General features: G+C 35.1%; 3 protein-coding genes and 1 pseudogene across 3 annotated transcripts; 3 read left to right on the top strand and 1 right to left on the bottom strand.

Moving 5' to 3' along the window:
- LOC105165570 lies at window positions 1-1,278 on the top strand (annotated as a pseudogene).
- LOC105165571 (xyloglucan endotransglucosylase/hydrolase protein 24) lies at window positions 5,907-7,374 on the top strand. The gene is made up of 3 exons (XM_011084628.2): window positions 5,907-6,254; window positions 6,358-6,551; window positions 6,779-7,374. Exons 1-3 carry the CDS (start codon window positions 5,964-5,966, stop codon window positions 7,176-7,178), a joined length of 885 nt encoding a protein of 294 aa, XP_011082930.2. The 5' UTR covers window positions 5,907-5,963; the 3' UTR covers window positions 7,179-7,374.
- On the top strand, window positions 8,950-10,357 carry LOC105165568 (xyloglucan endotransglucosylase/hydrolase 2-like). The gene is made up of 3 exons (XM_011084623.2): window positions 8,950-9,298; window positions 9,390-9,583; window positions 9,686-10,357. Exons 1-3 carry the CDS (start codon window positions 9,005-9,007, stop codon window positions 10,062-10,064), a joined length of 867 nt encoding a protein of 288 aa, XP_011082925.1. The 5' UTR covers window positions 8,950-9,004; the 3' UTR covers window positions 10,065-10,357.
- On the bottom strand, window positions 13,262-14,591 carry LOC105165567 (xyloglucan endotransglucosylase/hydrolase 2-like). The gene is made up of 3 exons (XM_011084622.2): window positions 14,233-14,591; window positions 13,946-14,139; window positions 13,262-13,846 (listed from the first exon to the last, which is right to left on the bottom strand). Exons 1-3 carry the CDS (start codon window positions 14,524-14,526, stop codon window positions 13,468-13,470), a joined length of 867 nt encoding a protein of 288 aa, XP_011082924.1. The 5' UTR covers window positions 14,527-14,591; the 3' UTR covers window positions 13,262-13,467.

Below are 17,811 nucleotides of genomic sequence, written 5' to 3'. Positions count from 1 at the left end.
TCACAATCCAACTGCATCCATCAACACAAAAAACAATCTCTCCTGAATTCTGTGTCTCCTCTCAGTCTCAGCCATAATACCACCAGAGAAATGGCAACTTTTTCCGATTCCGGGGCCCTGTCAAATCTATCAATGCTTTTACTGTCAATCTTGGTGGCTTGTTTCGCTACTGCTGCGGCTGATTTCTACCGAGATGCTGAGATCACATGGGGCGATGGCCGCGCCAAGATTCTTGAAGGTGGAAGAATGTTAACCTTATCGCTGGACAAGAATTCGGGTTCTGGATTCCAGTCCAAGAACGAGTACTTATTCGGAAGATTCGACCTGCAACTCAAGCTCGTCCCAGGAGACTCCGCCGGAACTGTCACCACATTTTTCGTAAGTTTCGCAATTTCCTTCACTGCCACTGGGCTTACCTTAGCTCATTATAACTCAGAGAAATAAATGTGAATTTCAGTACTAAAGTGTGTGTTTGTTCTTGCTTTTGCAGCTGTCTTCTCAAGGCGCAGGACACGACGAAATTGATTTCGAGTTCTTGGGAAACACTTCCGGCGAGCCGTACACAGTCCACACAAATGTGTATGCCCAAGGAAAAGGAGACAAAGAACAGCGATTCCATCTCTGGTTCGATCCAACTGCAGCTTTCCACACTTACTCCATCGTCTGGAATCCTCAGCGCATCATGTAATTTCTTAGTTTTTCTCTCTGCCGCCATTTTTTCATCTCAATCTTGTCTGGGAACTTGAAGTTTTAACTGAACTGGAATTGGTTTCTCTGTTGTAATTTCAGATTCTTGGTGGACAACATTCCGATCAGAGTATTCAGGAACAACGAAGCAATTGGAATCCCATTCCCAAAGAGCCAGGCCATGAGAGTGCACTGCAGCCTGTGGAATGCCGGCCCGGATCGTCTTGCGGGTCCAAGTCCGCGGAGTCTTTCAACACGGAGGCATGGCAGACCAAGGAGCTCGATGGGAAGGGCAGAAATAGACTGAGATGGGCTCAGCAGAAGCACATGATCTACAATTACTGCACAGATAACAAGAGGTTTCCTCAGGGTACACCCGCCGAGTGCAGGCGCTCCAGATTCTAAGCCCACAATCCGTGAGTTGGAATATTGGCTTGTTTCATCCGTTTCCGGATCTTCAGTGTTGATAGGGAAAACAAATATTATTCTTTCATTCTTTTATTCAATTGTAGCCTCTATGACTGTGTACTGTTAGCAAGAAATTTGGGGTACTCAAAATCCGAAATAATTATATACGAAATAATTCTTATATATATTGGGCCCTATTGCAATTTTTGTTTGGAAATCATAGTTGTTTGACGTTTTAGTCTTTGAAAAATATAACTTTTAATTTCGTCCATTATTATTATAAATGTCATAGTTTGGGGATATATTTTGTCAAAAATTGACATGTGCAAGTCACATGACTGCTTAAATTTTGCACTTGTGATTTTTAGGTCAACTTTTAATTCAGGCAAAATGAGGTCTCAAATTGCAAAATTTGAAAAAGTTGTTTCAAATTTCACTTATTAAAGAACTAAAATGCCAAACATCTATAATTATAAGACTAAAATCGAAATAAAATCCATAAATTGTGTTAGCATCAAGATGTGTGGTGGGCTTGGCTAGACAGGACTAGCCCAAGACTATATTGGCCCAATAAAATAATGGGCTAGTCCGGCCCAGGACTCGATTGGGAATGAGTTGATACCAGGTATTCATACGTGGTTCTGGGCTAGTGAGTTGGCCCTATCGGGCCAATTTTTCTTTTTAATTTTGTATCAAGTGTAATTTTTTTAATTTTATTAAATTGACTATACTAATAGATTTTTAAAATTTTTGAAACTCTAAACATTTAATTTTTATTAGTACATTAATTCAATAATGCTCTTTGTATATTTTTTTAATGTTTATTTCAAGTTTTCTTGGCTTGGTTTTGTATAAGTTTATAATTATATGTTTGATAGCCAAATTATTATTTCAGTTATATAGTTTTTAACTGCTCAATCTTTTAGTTATAAACTTTTGTTTGATTTAATTTATTATTTATTTTAAAAAATAATCATAAATGTGAATAGTTATTCAAAAGATTCCTCAATTTTATATGAAATAAAAATCAAAACAGGCTCAATGGAGCGTGATGCAAGTCTGGACTGTGCCTCATCAGACTAGTTCATGTGACCAATATTAGATTTAAAAGATGGACCCGGCAAGAATCTATTTAAAGGCTTAGAACTAGGGGTGATAATTAAATCCGAACTCAAACGGGTTCAAGTCTGAAAAATGAGGTTCGAGATCGATTTTGGGTCCATAAAAAACCTCCCCAGTATATAATTAATTTATTTTTTAATTTTATAAATAAATATTTAATTTAATACAAATTTCCCTAATCCATCCCAACCCGCTCCATTGCCACCCCTACCAATCAGAATCCCCCGTGGTATCAAGAACAATACTAGATTGATTTGTATCGATCGTGAGTCAGCTGACCCGTTGTACACCTAGCAAATGAAAATTTTGTCTAATAAATACTTTTGATAATTTCTTGGCAATGAAATATTTGTAACTTAAACGGTGAAAATTATTCCAAGATCTCCGGTTCAAGATTTTTGGATCAACTAGGTGAGTATGTGTAAAAAGAAAAAAAAAAAGAAATGCATCTTAGGCTCTCATAATAAACAAAATGTCCAAAACAGAACTGTAAATTATAACCAACTATTAAGATTTAGTATAATTATAAATATCTCTTATTGTTAAAAATTTATCAGTGTCCCTTGATTTTAAAGGGTGTCCAATATCTAACTCAGTTTGTTAGGTTTCGTTACGTTTCTATGTATATTTTCTGGTGAACTTATCAAAATACTTTTATGAATTATAAATTATAATTTTATTACTTTTTTAAAAAATTTATAAAAAATTATGGACAAAATGGATGATGTATTTATAATTTTTTAATTTTATTTTAAAAAAATAAAAAAAAATATAATTAGGGTATAATTAATAATTTCAAACTTTCGTCCAAAGATTACATAATTTCACCAAACACCAGAATAGTATTGATAATTTTTTTAACAAAAATATTCATAATTATATTAAACTTGGTGACGAAATTCATTGTAATTTAGTCAAATTTATAATTATTTCATACAAAAAGTAAAACAAATATGTCACTCATGGCATTGTTTTACTCTGTAACAACTTTAGTTTTTATAAACTTGTCATTATTCACATAATTTATAATAGTAACAGCTTTATATTAGATTTGTTTTATTAAATATTCATAGTTAAAATTTTATATTTGAAAAATACAAAGTCCAATATAAAAGAAAGCTTAAGGAATACCTAAGGCTACAAGAGGCCCAAGAAGACCGCAGACGTCGTGGCTGGGGACAAACTCAATTAACACATGATAGCTTAGAGGAATGACGATCCTTGAATCGTTTGACTACCCCTAAGAATGTGGGGTCTTATCTAAAGAATGAGTCATACATAAATCCCGTCTCGACCAAAAGTCTTAGCCTAAGGAAGAGAATAGCTGGAGTCTCTCCACACCAATAACTACCCTCCCAAGTTCCAAGGGGATTGGGCTCTTCCAATCAAAAGAGGGAGCCAGCTACAAAAGGGGCTTATCTTCCCTCAGTAGTTTTCTTTCAATGTTTGCACGTACAAAAATATTATCATTTCTTATCACTGTTTACTGATTTAGATGTATGATTCCTAATGTATTTTTTGCAAGCTCAAAGTCAAAAGCTTGCAGAAAATTTTGGCCCGACAGACCTTGAGTCGGACTTGCTCAAACAAAAACTATTTACTCGTATCAACCAATATTATAACTTTTTTAAAAATATAAAATTATTATTATAATAAATAAAAATTAATATACACACATATATATAGATATATTTGTCAACAATGTTAATAATTTATCACTAGATATTTTTTCTCCCGAAAGTATGTATGGCCGGACAAAACTATTATGAAAGATTTTTTTTTTTTCTTTATAAGGCTATGATTTATAACTAGTCACGGTATTTTGTCTTAATCTACTAAAAAAGGAAAAAGAAAAGACAAAAGAGTGTCATTTTGTTTTGAACAAGAGTGTTGACTTTGTTATCATCCCTAAAGTAGAAGGCCATACCCCAACTTGCCACGATCTTACCAGTTTTGCTCCTCCCTTGATCAAGAGCCCTAAATTTCATGGCCAATTGAAATAAATATTTTAACTTAAACACCTGTCAAGCCACCAATATTCTCATTTCTCAATACTCCAAATTAATTAATGGGTCAATTGTACTTATATTCTCCGTAAAAATATAAAATTACAATTGCCCTCGATAAAATTTTAAAATTATATTTACACACCCTTTCAAAATTTTTCATTTACATTTGACTCTGTTGCGTTAGAATTTGAACGAAAAAAATATTAATATTAAAAAACTTACATAAATTTCCAATATAAGGGAAAGAAATATAATCATGTGAACCTCATCACTCCATATATATGTATATTACTGACGCGTGCAAAAATAACACAGGTCTAACAAGCTTGGACTTTGATGTTGGACTTGGACCAACAAATAAAGGAACTTGAGGAACGGAACCTACAAAACAATACGTTAACACTCCAACACTCAAGTTAGTATTGAATTTGGGAGATAATAATCGTAAAAAATATATCGTAATTAAGAATTGAAGTATATTGATCAAATTTTGCAAGAGAAATCGTGTTTAGAGTGCAAAATGAGAGTTTGATAGCAAGAATTCAAAGTCTAGAAGGTGTCCCCGCCTGGGGACCAAACCTATATTTATAGGGGTGGACTGATTCTGTAAGTTCTCCTTATCTTCGGAAATAATGGATACAAGTCGTTCAAGTAAGAGGTGGTAATATGTTCTTATCTTCTGTTAAATCTGTTGACGACAACCTATTTTCATGTTGAGGGAGAATCTTCATCGAGGAGCACTCCTTAACCAACAAGAAGTCTCTCTTTTTCAAGATTTCAGGATGTTGAGGGAACCTCCCTGAATTCGCTTTCTTCCACATTGGCTAAAGGGCACACGTGGCAGGCCAATAGACACCATGTGTGGATGACTGGGAGTGGGCCTCAGTTTAATCATCGATTATTAGGATACTTGGGCCGAATCTGTAAATAACTTAGGCCCTTCCCCTCATATGGGTAGTTGGGTTGATGGAGGGGCCTTGAGCATTTCTTTTTTTCTTCTAACATCTTGGATTTTATTGGACTGTTGGAGGTTCTTTCATGGGACGATTTTCCTTAGGCTATATACATCAATTACATTTATTCTTTTATAAGTATAAAAATATATACGAGAATGTTAAATGACGGACAAAATTAAAAATTTATATAAATTTTTCTTTTTAACAAATATCAACATTTTTCATCCGAACCATAACGAAATGGGTTAGGTGTGAATTTTCAGAGGGGGTGTAAGTGTCATTTTAGAACTTTTTGGAAGGAAAGTATGATTTCACATGTTTAGAGGGGATTCAAGTGTAATTAACCTTAAAATAATTTCATCTCCAAATCAAATTTACCAAACTGAATCAATTGCATAACAAGTGTAATTATACTTATAATATATTTGGTTAGTGTTTTTAAACTGTATGACTAATACAGCTGAATGAATTTTGATCTGATCAAATTAATCCAAGTTAAAGTTAAAACCTCGCCTCCTGATTAAGCTTCTTGCATCCTTCCCTTCATGTTCATGAAAGATGGAACATGTATAGTGCCAATGATTGCAAGAATGTTGCAACTTGCGTGTTAAACTATAAAATTTAAGTAGCCAACTCTTGTCTACACCATACAGTTCATTCCACAGTTTCCTTTGGTCAACTCCCCGCGGTCCCCCAAACTATATATAAAGAAAGGTTTGATGATAAAGCCTTCATCACTGAAGCCAATACTTCAATTCCTCTCTTCAGGAGAAAAAGAAAAATGGCACTGTCTTCTGATTCCATATCTTTACCAAAATATATGATACTTTCCCTTTCAATGATCATAGCTTGCTTCATAACCCCGTCAGCTGGAAATTTCTACAAAGACGTTAACGTTAACTGGGGCGACGGGCGTGGCAAAATCGTCGAAGGTGGGAGGGGTTTAACCTTGTTGCTCGACCAATATTCGGGCTCTGGTTTCCAGTCCAAGAATGAGTATTTATTCGGAAGATTCGACATGCAGCTCAGGCTCATCCCTGGAAACTCTGCTGGAACTGTCACTACATTCTTCGTAAGTCTCCAGTGCTAGCTGATGTATACGTACATCCATTTTCACTTAATTAGTAGGAAAAAAGCTGTGTTAGTTCTTTAATTTGCTGTATTCCAATGTGCAGTTGGCGTCTCAAGGATCGGCACACGATGAAATCGACTTCGAGTTCTTGGGGAACTCCTCCGGGGAACCCTACACAGTGCACACTAACGTTTATGCGCAGGGAAAAGGAGACAAAGAGCAACAGTTCCGTCTCTGGTTCGATCCCTCTGCAGCATTCCACACCTACTCTATCGTCTGGAATCCTCGACGCATCATGTAATTATTGTCTCAAACCCTTCTTTTAATTGTTTTTTATCCAAATTAGATTTAGTCAAACTAAACTAATCACGGAACAAGCACACTTACCATCAATTGGTGGCTTTTTTTAAACTGTACATTAATTACACGACAAGATAGTACTTATCATTTAATTGGTTTCAGACCGTCTAAACCCGATTCGATTTAGAATTTTCCATTAGAAAACTTGTAAACCATGATTTCAGATTCTTGGTGGACAACATTCCAATTAGAGTATTCCACAACCACGGAGGAGTCCCCTTTCCGACAAGTCAGCCCATGAGAGTACACTGCAGCCTGTGGAATGCAGATGACTGGGCAACACAGGGCGGACGGGTCAAAACAGACTGGACCAAGGCTCCATTTGTAGCCTACTACAGGAACTTCAAGATCAACGCGTGCGTAAGCGGGTCGATAGGCGGATCCTGCGGATCTACATCGGCAGATAGTTTCGGTGACGAGGAATGGCAAACCCAGGAACTTGATTCCAAAGGCAGAAACAGGTTGAGATGGGTTCACCAGAAGCATATGATCTACAATTACTGCGGTGATATGCCCAGGTTCCCTCAGGGCATTCCACCCGAGTGCAAGCGCTCCAGATTTTAATAACCTGATTCATCTCTTTTACGGGATTGTCGGTCCTTAAATCAGATGCTTGTGACAAAGAATTTGCGGTGTGTTCGTGGGGACTATTCTTTATTATTTCTTTCTTTTGTTCATTTTGTTACCATTTGTCCATTAATAAATTTCTTATATTACTGCTGATTATTGATATTTTACTTTTGAGACAGTTGATTTACTAATCAATCACATGTGTACGATGCACGCAAACCAATAAATTGTTACGGTTAAAAATAAAAAAAATAATTGTGGTATTTATTAATTATTATGGCTGTGCAATGACTTTTAGCCATTGTTTTTATAATTAAAATTTTGGCTATATATAAAATCACAGTTGATATTAATTAATTATGATCACTTAAGTTCTGATTCCATAACTTCTTAAAAGTAACACTTTTAGTTTTACGACACATTTTTGTAAAAAAATATATAACATAAAATGCTACATGCTTAGTACATGGCCATCAGGGTTTTTATACTTTTGGTCTCATTATTACAAGCTTATCACTTTTGGTCCGATAATTATAAAAAAAATAGCATTTTTGATCCATGCACCCATATGACCTTTTTCGTTAAATATCTAATAGGAATGTGTCACAGGCTAAAATATGCTACTTTTTAAGAGTTAGGGAACCAAAAGTATGAATTCCATAACCAATAGTGCCAAAAGTAGAAAGACCCTAAGTTATGAGATAGAAAATACATGCGAGAGGTATATCTTCATTTGTTCACCCTGATAAGGGTAGATTTGATTAGAAAAAGATTTGTTTGACTTGTAATGAGTCATTACTATGTCAGTCGGGAGTAAATATGAATTTCATCAATTTTTTGCTAATATCAATAAATTCAATGAATTTTAACTAACGGAGAGATTTATTTGTTATACAGAAACAAATTTTAGAGGATTAGATATAATTTTTCAAATTATGGAGAATTTATCTACAATTTCACCAAAGTTTAGGAAATGACGGTGTAACTATCCTTAATTTAAAAATAATTTGATTTATTTTATATTTAATTATATTAAATTATCATAAAAATAACTGTAGCTATATAATACAGAAAACTAGCTGATTTGGACGATGCTCAATCAATGATTGGCACTAGTTGTGAGAAGCTGCCAAGAAAGTGCAGCTAATTATTTCGGAACAACAAAAATAATATATATAATAACAATTCAGCAATATGACGCCCATGATTTTGTTTCTGTTACCAGCCTCCCACCGCAGTATAATTTCATGCATGTTCCCAAATTATAGAATAAAAAAATAAAAAAATATCAAGATTTCAATTATTGGTCAGTTGAGATATTCACAGCTCTAGTTTATATAATTAATTGTTTCCAAGAATATAAATGAATTCTTTTTAAAGAAAACTAAGCCTTTTCTTTCTTTTTTTTCTTTTATTTTGAAGGCCTGGCTTTTGAACCAGAGTTTATTTTTGATTTTTTTTTAAAAAATACGTATAACAAAAGCAAGAAAAACAAATTAATACGTAGAATTTTCGTCTGAAAACACGAAAATTAATATTTATAGAAAACAAACATTCCCTGAATTTTCCCGTTGCCATCGGTGGCAAAATATCTAGCGAGGAGCCAACCAAATTTAATCATGCGCCCATGTCCGAACTCATTGGCTTACGCGTACAAATACAATAATTTTGTCTGCAGTTTGATCAAACTGTCTTGAAGCCAGCTTCCATTTCTTGAAATCCAGCTCACGGGTTTTCTTATATATAGTCAGGGAATTCATGCATTCCATCAACACAACATACAAGAATTGACTCTTTCCTTGCGTACAACTACCAAAGCAATGGGCATCTCTTCTAATCCTTGCAGGTTTCCACCCAACTTTGCACTGCTCTCAGCTTTTGTGGTCTTGGCCTGTTTCGCAGCACCTTCAGCAGGTAATTTCTACAGGGACGCTGAAATTACGTGGGGTGATGGCCGTGCCAAGATACTCGAAGGCGGACGGGGCCTGTCCCTGTCGCTGGACCAATACTCGGGTTCTGGATTTCAGTCCAAGAATGAGTATTTGTTTGGAAGATTCGACTTGCAACTCAAGCTTGTCCCTGGAAATTCTGCTGGAACTGTCACCACATTCTTCGTGAGTTTCTTTTTTTTAATTCTCATTAACTTTCAAGTTCACACTACCTGTAAAATTTGTTTCTGAAGTATATATTTTGTTGTGTGAGCAGCTATCTTCTCAAGGAGAAGGACATGACGAAATCGACTTCGAGTTTCTGGGCAATGTAAGTGGAGAGCCGTACACTGTGCACACAAACGTTTATGCGGGCGGCAAAGGAGACAAGGAACAGCAGTTCCATCTCTGGTTCGATCCAACTGCAGCATTCCACACCTACTCAATCGTCTGGCATCCTCAACGCATCATGTAATTCTCACATAACTCACCTTCATCCACTATTCTCATTTGCCATTCACTAAACTAGTGTACATAATAAATCAGCTTCTTAACTTTTGGTTCAAATTTCAGATTCTTGGTGGACAACAGTCCCATCAGAGTATTCAACAACCACAAGTCCATCGGGATCCCATTCCCCACGAGCCAGCCCATGAGAGTACACTGCAGCCTGTGGAACGCAGATGACTGGGCAACACAGGGCGGGCGGGTCAAGACGGATTGGACCAAGGCTCCATTTGTGGCCTACTACAGGAATTTCAAGATCGACGGGTGCCCAATTGGAACATCAGGCGGGTCATGTGGTTTTCAGTCTCAGACTCAGGAGCTGGATGGTAAGGGCAGAAACAGAATGAGATGGGTTCAACAGAAACACATGATCTACAACTACTGCGCTGATGTCCGAAGGTTTCCTCAGGGAACATCTGCTGAGTGCAAGCGTCCCAGGTTCTAATCATGCAAAGAATGATATTAAGTGCTAAGGGTTGTGTGGTTTGTGTGTTGTCTGAGTTTGTATTCATCTTCATTCGTTATTCTTTTTATTCAATATTGTAAATGTCACCATTGAATGACAAGAATAAGTTTTGCAGAATAACGGAAACGTGGTGACGTTATAGGAGTACAATTGAAAAAAAAAAGTGTTACAAGTATATCTTTGTGAGTTTAATTCACCTGGCTAAATTGTATTTACTATCATATATGTTAAACGGTGGCAACTTAAAAATCCTAGCCACAAGGGCGCCAAATTATAAATTATAGTTCCATAATATTTAGCAATTAGAGAACTTCGATCAATGGAGTTTGTTAACTCGTCGGAAGTTGCTGACCTGAACAAAATTAAAAAAAATTTAAATTGAGATTTTGCAAATTAAGTATCCAATCAATCCCAGCCATATAAGCGATGGCTAAAGTGCATTTAGAGGGTGGCATTTTGAAGACTTGGGCTGACAATTACATGCCCACAACAAATTAATTTTGTGCAATTTCATCAGTTTATGTGTATGAGTACTTTATTTTCACTTGATAAATCACGAATTGCAGGTATAATCCCACTTTGATTTATCTACAACCGCATAAATTGGGAATAAATTCACGAAAGCTTGTAAATTGCCAGCCATTTGTAACTATAATCATGAAAATATCACCCCCTAACATACAAGGCATAAAATGCGATTTAGTCTTTGCTTACGTAGCTAGAGAAGGCTAATTAGATGCTTCGTCAGCAAAATTTCCAATTTTAAAAACTTTAACTTCATCCACATAAGCAACTTTTGATGAATTATAAAGTTCTGACCGAAGTCCTCTAATTGCTAAAAAAATATTAAATTATGAGTTATAATTTACTATTTTTGTAGTTAGAGTCCTTAAATTGTCAACCCTCAACATACAAAGCAGTAAATGTAATTTAGCCCAATTCATCTATAGAAAAGAATCCAATCCCATTCATTCTGAGGGGTCATCGTTTATTGTGAAATTTCATCTTTTCGACCATCATTCTAAAATTTCTTTAGATTTTTCAAATTTTCAATCGATTTTAGTTAATTTTTATATTTTTTATACTTCTTGTTTGGGCTAATGTTTTTCCACAGTATTTCCAAGGTGTTAGGCTATTTTTAGGCCGAATATCATGTCTTACAAAGCTTCTACCTAAATCAAATGATGGGTAATGTGATATTTGTTACACTGAATTGCATGGTTTTTATATCCATCCAACGCTGATTACCTAACACGCACGTAAGTATATACAAATTAGAAGTAAATGAATTTTCTATTACAAATCATATTCCACCTTCTACTTTATTCAACATACACGTATTATATATATATATATAACTTTTTTTCTAAATAAAATACAGAATGTCATCTTTATATGTATGGTATATGTATGTTAAATGAAATAAGAGATAAAGTACAATTTACGATCGGAAATTCGATCCAACTTTAAAGGGATCAACGCTGCTGCAAGCATGACACTTAAGGCTAGGATCAAGGCAACCCGATTACTTTTTTCGTACAAAAAAAAAAATAAACATACCATATCGATTAGGGGGACCGGCACTATTATTAGCACGATAAGATCATATCGTAAAAACACTTAACTAATGTAAGTAATAATTAATTGTTCTTCATGTCAATTGCAATTTTTCCTTTCTTGAGCGGAACTATGTGAGTGTATTATCAATTTTGAATACAGAAAGCGCAATGGAATTAATGTAAGATTTCAATGAATGCATGTGTGTTTTACGGTTTATGCTTGCTCAAATTGTAATGTCGGGAGATGACAATTGACATGTGTAGGGACAATTATTCTTAGTAATGTATTGGAATCTTTAACGTTACAAATGTCTTAATTATTACGATCAATCTAATTAATGCATGTCCAGTTGGATTCTTGATTAACACATGTTGACCACAGTCACGCAATGTTTGTTGGCCGTGATTTTTGCGAGGGAGGCTGAAACATTTGCTGTAGCTAAAAGCCATGGCAAATATTTTAAACATGACTTTTAGCCGTGGCAAATAATTTTTTCATGGTGGAAAAGCTAATTTTTTGCATCAATTTTATTTAAACATAATTAATAGTCATTTACCATGATTTTTAGCGATAACCACTGATTTTGTAGCTAAATAGTAATTTTTTTCAAGTGTAGGACGATTTTTTTAAGAATAAAATATTATCTTTTATACAAATATATTATATATTTAATGATATATACATTCATTAATTAAAAAAAAAAAAAACCACCCCACCGCCACCACCACTGCTACGGTGCTACCCCCATGCCCGCTGTTAATCGCCCGCACCACCACCCCCGTCCCAAGCCCACGTTGGCCCCATGGCTCTCCTCCCCAGTCCCAACTCTCTGCCCAGTCGCTATCCACCCTTCCCCTTCACCTATGTGGGCCTAGTTGCTGCCCCCATCATCATCCCCCTCCCCCTTCCCCACTCCTGTCTCCCTCCCCCCTCTACTCATTCCTCGAATCTCATCACTAATCCTTCCTAGGCATACTCACATGTACGTGCACAATTAATTTAATTTTTTTTTAAAAATTATTATTATTTTTTAAAAATATATTAATTAATTTTATAAAATATTAAAAATATAAAAAAATCATAAAATAAAAAAAATGAGAGATGAAAAAGAGATGCGGAAGTTGAGGAAAGAGAAAATGGGAGGTTAAGAAGATTGAGAAAAGAAAAAGAAAATTAATTAAATATTTAAAAAATTAAAATACCAACATTAAATGAGACATCAAAAGGGTACTCTCACTTTATATATAATATAGATATATATATATATATATGAATAAAATATATTATACATATGTTTATATTAAAATTTTATTTAAATATATAACATAAATGTGCAAATTTAAATATAAACTCTTGATTCGAATTAAAAAAATTAAGGTCATTGATTTTGTTAGATGAATTTGGAATTTAGATTCAATTAAATATAATAATTATTAAATATGATTATATAATTAAAATTATAAAATTATAATTGTTGGAGATCAATAAGTGATGCCAACTTGTGTGATATCTGATGTTAGTAAGTGATGTCAGTTGGTGTATTATGAACTGTAGAGGCGAAACCATAAATGTTAGAATGATGTATAACATATTTGGCTAGTGGAAAAGATATCCGATGAATAATTCCAAATCAGCAGAAAGTCCCTTGCCAAGAGATTCTTTTGAAGTTTTCTTATTGATTTATTGTTGTGATTCAATCCAAACATTTACAGTATTGAATAAAATGAATAACAAATGAAAGATGAATACAATTACTCAACACAACACACAATTGAATTAACCACACAACTTAGAGCACTGAATATCACAATTTTTTGCCTGATCAGAACCTGGAACGCTTGCATTCAGCAGAACTTCCTTGAGGAAACCTCCGCACGTCAGCGCAGTAGTTGTAGATCATGTGTTTCTGTTGAACCCATCTCATTCTATTTCTTCCCTTAGCGTCCAGCTCTTGAGTCTGAGATTGAAAGCCACATGACCCGCCTGATGTTCCAACTGGGCACCCGTCGATCTTGAAATTTCTGTAGTAGGCCACAAATGGAGCCTTGGTCCAGTCAGTCTTGACCCGCCCGCCCTGTGTTGCCCAGTCATCTGCGTTCCACAGGCTGCAGTGTACTCTCATGGGCTGGCTCGTGGGGAATGGGATCCCGATGGAGTTATGGTTGTTGAATACTCTGATGGGACTGTTGTCCACCAAGAATCTGAAATTTGAGCCAAAATTTTAGAGGCTGATTGTTTATATATTCTAGCTTAGTGAATGGAAAATGAAAATACTAGATCAAGAATCATGTGAAAATTACATGATGCGTTGAGGATGCCAGACAATCGAGTAGGTGTGGAAAGCTGCAGTTGGGTTGGATCGAAGATGGAACTGCTGTTCCTTGTCTCCTTTGCCGCCCGCATAAACGTTTGTGTGCACAGTGTACGGCTCTCCGCTCACATTGCCCAGAAACTCAAAATCGATTTCGTCGTGTCCTTCTCCTTGAGATGATAACTGCGCATACAAAGAAAGAAATACTACTTGAGAAACCAATTGTTTATATAGATGAATTTGAGAGTTAATGACAATTAAAAGAAAGAAACTCACGAAGAATGTGGTGACGGTTCCAGCAGAGTTTCCAGGGACAAGCTTGAGTTGCAAGTCGAATCTTCCAAACAAATACTCATTCTTGGACTGAAATCCAGAACCCGAATACTGGTCCAGCGACAGGGACAGGCCCCGTCCGCCTTCGAGTATCTTGGCACGGCCGTCGCCCCACGTAATTTCAGCGTCCCTGTAGAAATTGGCTGCTGAAGGGGCTGTGAGACAGGCCAAGACCACAAAAGCTGAGAGCAGAGCAAACTTAGGTGGAAACCTGCAGGGATTAGAAGAGATGCCCATTGCTTTGGTAGTTGTACGCAAGGAAAGAGTCAATTCTTGTATGTTGTGTTGATGGAATGCATGAATTCCCTGAATATATATATAGAAGAAAAACCCGTGAGCTGTATAGCAAGAAATGGAAGCTGGTTGATTACAAGACTGTTTGAACAACCGCACACCCCACTAAATAATTGTATTTGTACGCGTAATCCAATAGGTATGGGCGCATGATTAAATTTGGTTGGCTCCTGCCCCGATTTCGACCACCGAAGGCTTACAGGATAAAATTCAGGCAATGTTTGTTTTGGATCCATAATTTTATTATTAACTTATAAATGTTTCTGGCTTTTCAGTCAGAAATTCAACGCATTGGTATTGTTAATTATATTTTCATATTAATTATTTTTTAAAAACATTCCATAAAATGAACACTTTATGTGTTTTCCAAAGCTATTCCTCCCATTTTCAGGAGTAAAAACCATCAACCCTCGAAAATTTCGAAGAAAATATATTAGACATATTTATAAACAAGTAAATGAATTATATTTTGCGGAAGTATCTCAAGGGACCAATAATTGGGAACATGAATTTATAGTTTGGTAGAAATATAATAATTAATTATAAAAGAGGGGAGGATGCGATGGTAACAGAAACAAGATGATGATGGCCTTCATACTGCTCAATTATTATTATTATTATTATATATCATTTTTATTGTTCTTCCAATTATGTATATATTAGCTGCACTTTCTTGGCAGCTTCCCACAACTATTGCCGAATGCCAATAGTTGATGGATCATAATTTTGAATAGAGATGGCAATGGGGTCCCACTAACATTTACACTATACTACTGGGTGATGATATAATGTTGCATCTTAACTTGCTATGAATTTCATCCGTCTCTAATATCCGTAGTTAATAAATTGTTTATCAATCACTTTTTTTTTTTTTTTTTTTGTATAGTTTCCACTTAACAATTACCCTCAAATTCAAACTTCATGGATTTAATTTTCAATTTGTGAAAGGCTAAATTGTATTTATTGCATTGTATGTTAGGGGGCAATTGGTACTGTAAGGACTCTACCTATATATGGGCAGTAAATTATAATCCATAGTTTAATAAGTTTTAGCGATTGGAGAACTTCACTTTTTTAACTCGCTCAAATTTTATTGACGTGGACAAAATTAGCATTTTTCAAATTTGAATTTTGCTGATTAAGCACCTAATTAGCCCTCTTTTGCCACATAATCGATGATTAAAGTGTATTTTACGCCCTATATATTAGGGGAGTGGCATTTTAAAGATTACAATTTAAGTCGATGCCAGTTTTTGGGAACATGTTGAATAGTTTGTGAACAATATTTTGATCTCTTTCATGTAAAGCCAGAATATGAATAACTTTACATTATATTGTATATCAGCTTTGTTCCAAACATTGATATCAAATTACTATGTTAATATATCTTGACACTTATCTGTTTTATATATAGTATTGTTAGCTAGCTTATACTGTATAAATGAGTCAATTTGGCATTGTACCTACAAGTCAATTACTAAGTTAAAACTATGCACTAATACACATAATTATAAGCTGCTGGAAACAAAAGAGTGTTCAAATTGCACAAATTAATGAATTATGGGTATTTAATTGTTAGCTTTTGTAACTACAGTCCCTAAAATACCACCCCTTATAACATACAGGATATGAAATGCAATTTAGTCATCACTTACGTAGTTAGGGGACTGATAAGATGCTTCGTAACAAGAATCTCAATTTAAAAGCCCGAATTTTATCCACATAAGCAATTTTCAACGAATTATTAAACTACAATGTTCGGAGCCCTCAAATTGCTAAAAATTATTGAAAATATGAGTTATAATTTGTCACTCCTAGCTATAGTTAGAGTTCCTAAATTGTCAACCCCTAATGTACAAGGCACTCAATGCAATTAGCCATTTGTCAAATATGCCAAGTATTAAGGGTCTTATGTTAATTTGGTGCATCTCAATCCCAATCAACTATATAGTTTGATGCTATCCATCTTTATCTACTGTTAATTACTTTTACAGGTAGAATGCTTGTTTTGAGCATCGTCGGAAGGGGGAATGATGATAGTATTGACGCTTCGGGAGTCATCCTCAAGATCCAGTCAGGAGGCCTGGGAAGACCCCATTGTCCAGGCAGGCCATGCTAGCCACAGGCCCTTCCCTGGTCTTTAAATAAAACAAACCCTAGAAGCTTAGCACAAGGAAAGAAGGTGCTGAATATCTGAGAGAGACCAACACTTGCAACGAACTTTGCCATGAATTTTGCTATGGAAGTGAATATAACAGTTTGACAAACATTGTGTCCGTTGCAAACACCATCATAAATCCCATTCTAATAGGTGCGACCATGTTACATCGCAAAGTTGTTGCATATTTATCAATCAACAGCGAAACATTGCAGTGGAAGTGGTGTTAGTCGCAAACATTCGCAAGGACTTTGTGACTTCTTGGCCAGAAATTTGAGGGTTATTATGTTTCGCCAATGTTTCATTGCAGAAGTTGTCCCAAGTTATTCCAAGGAAATAGTTTTATCTAAAAACTACCAATTTCGCACAAACCTGGATGATTTAGCGACGACCTTTTTATTGCTTAAACTTCCCCCAAAATTGGCAACAGAATTGTGACGAAAACGCGTAAATTTACGTCTATATTTTTGCAATCAAATTTGCGACGGCTTTCCTTCATTGGTAATTAAATAAAATTTCCATCGCCAAAATAAAAAAACAAAGTTTTTTGTTAGTAAAAGAAAGTTATATTTGAATATAGTATTATAATTACTATTTTCATTAAAAAGAAAAAAAAAACGTCATCCTTTAACAGATACCACTCATGCCTTTGGTCCTTGGAAATTATATTTAAATATATTGTATAATAAAATAATTTTAGCTATAATACAGAAAACCAGCCGAATCCTCGGCACCATCCCTCGAATATTATGATCCATCAACTATTCGCATTTGGCGGTAGTAGTGGGAAGCTGCCAAGAAAGTGCAGCTAATATTTACATTGGAAGAACAATAAAAAATAATATATGATAATTCAACAGTATGAAGGCCATGCTCTTGTTTCTATTACGTGTAATTAGGTTTAGGTATGAGTTGGGTAAAACTCTATTTAAATTTAAATTTAATAAAGAACAGAAAAATTATTTTATATCCACATCCTATCTAAATTTCTAAATCAAACTCGAGACCCATGGGTCTCTAGACCTGACCAAAACCCAATTTTCATGTAGGCTTAGACCCAGACTTGTTTT

This window comes from Sesamum indicum, linkage group LG6 (genome assembly GCF_000512975.1).
Source record: "Sesamum indicum cultivar Zhongzhi No. 13 linkage group LG6, S_indicum_v1.0, whole genome shotgun sequence".
In the NCBI taxonomy this organism is placed as follows: Eukaryota; Viridiplantae; Streptophyta; class Magnoliopsida; order Lamiales; family Pedaliaceae; genus Sesamum; species Sesamum indicum.
This window is presented reverse-complemented; position numbering and strand designations above follow the sequence as displayed.

Excerpts from the sequence above, each read along its gene's own strand:
- LOC105165571 (XM_011084628.2), top strand. The coding sequence starts at position 5,964 with ATGGCACTGTCTTCTGATTCCATATCTTTACCAAAATATATGATACTT. Across the intron at positions 6,255-6,357 it reads GAACTGTCACTACATTCTTC|TTGGCGTCTCAAGGATCGGC; the intron begins GTAAGTCTCCAG and ends TCCAATGTGCAG. Across the intron at positions 6,552-6,778 it reads TGGAATCCTCGACGCATCAT|ATTCTTGGTGGACAACATTC; the intron begins GTAATTATTGTC and ends CCATGATTTCAG.
- LOC105165568 (XM_011084623.2), top strand. The coding sequence starts at position 9,005 with ATGGGCATCTCTTCTAATCCTTGCAGGTTTCCACCCAACTTTGCACTG. Across the intron at positions 9,299-9,389 it reads GAACTGTCACCACATTCTTC|CTATCTTCTCAAGGAGAAGG; the intron begins GTGAGTTTCTTT and ends TTGTGTGAGCAG. Across the intron at positions 9,584-9,685 it reads TGGCATCCTCAACGCATCAT|ATTCTTGGTGGACAACAGTC; the intron begins GTAATTCTCACA and ends TTCAAATTTCAG.
- LOC105165567 (XM_011084622.2), bottom strand. The coding sequence starts at position 14,526 with ATGGGCATCTCTTCTAATCCCTGCAGGTTTCCACCTAAGTTTGCTCTG. Across the intron at positions 14,140-14,232 it reads GAACCGTCACCACATTCTTC|TTATCATCTCAAGGAGAAGG; the intron begins GTGAGTTTCTTT and ends TTGTATGCGCAG. Across the intron at positions 13,847-13,945 it reads TGGCATCCTCAACGCATCAT|ATTCTTGGTGGACAACAGTC; the intron begins GTAATTTTCACA and ends CTCAAATTTCAG.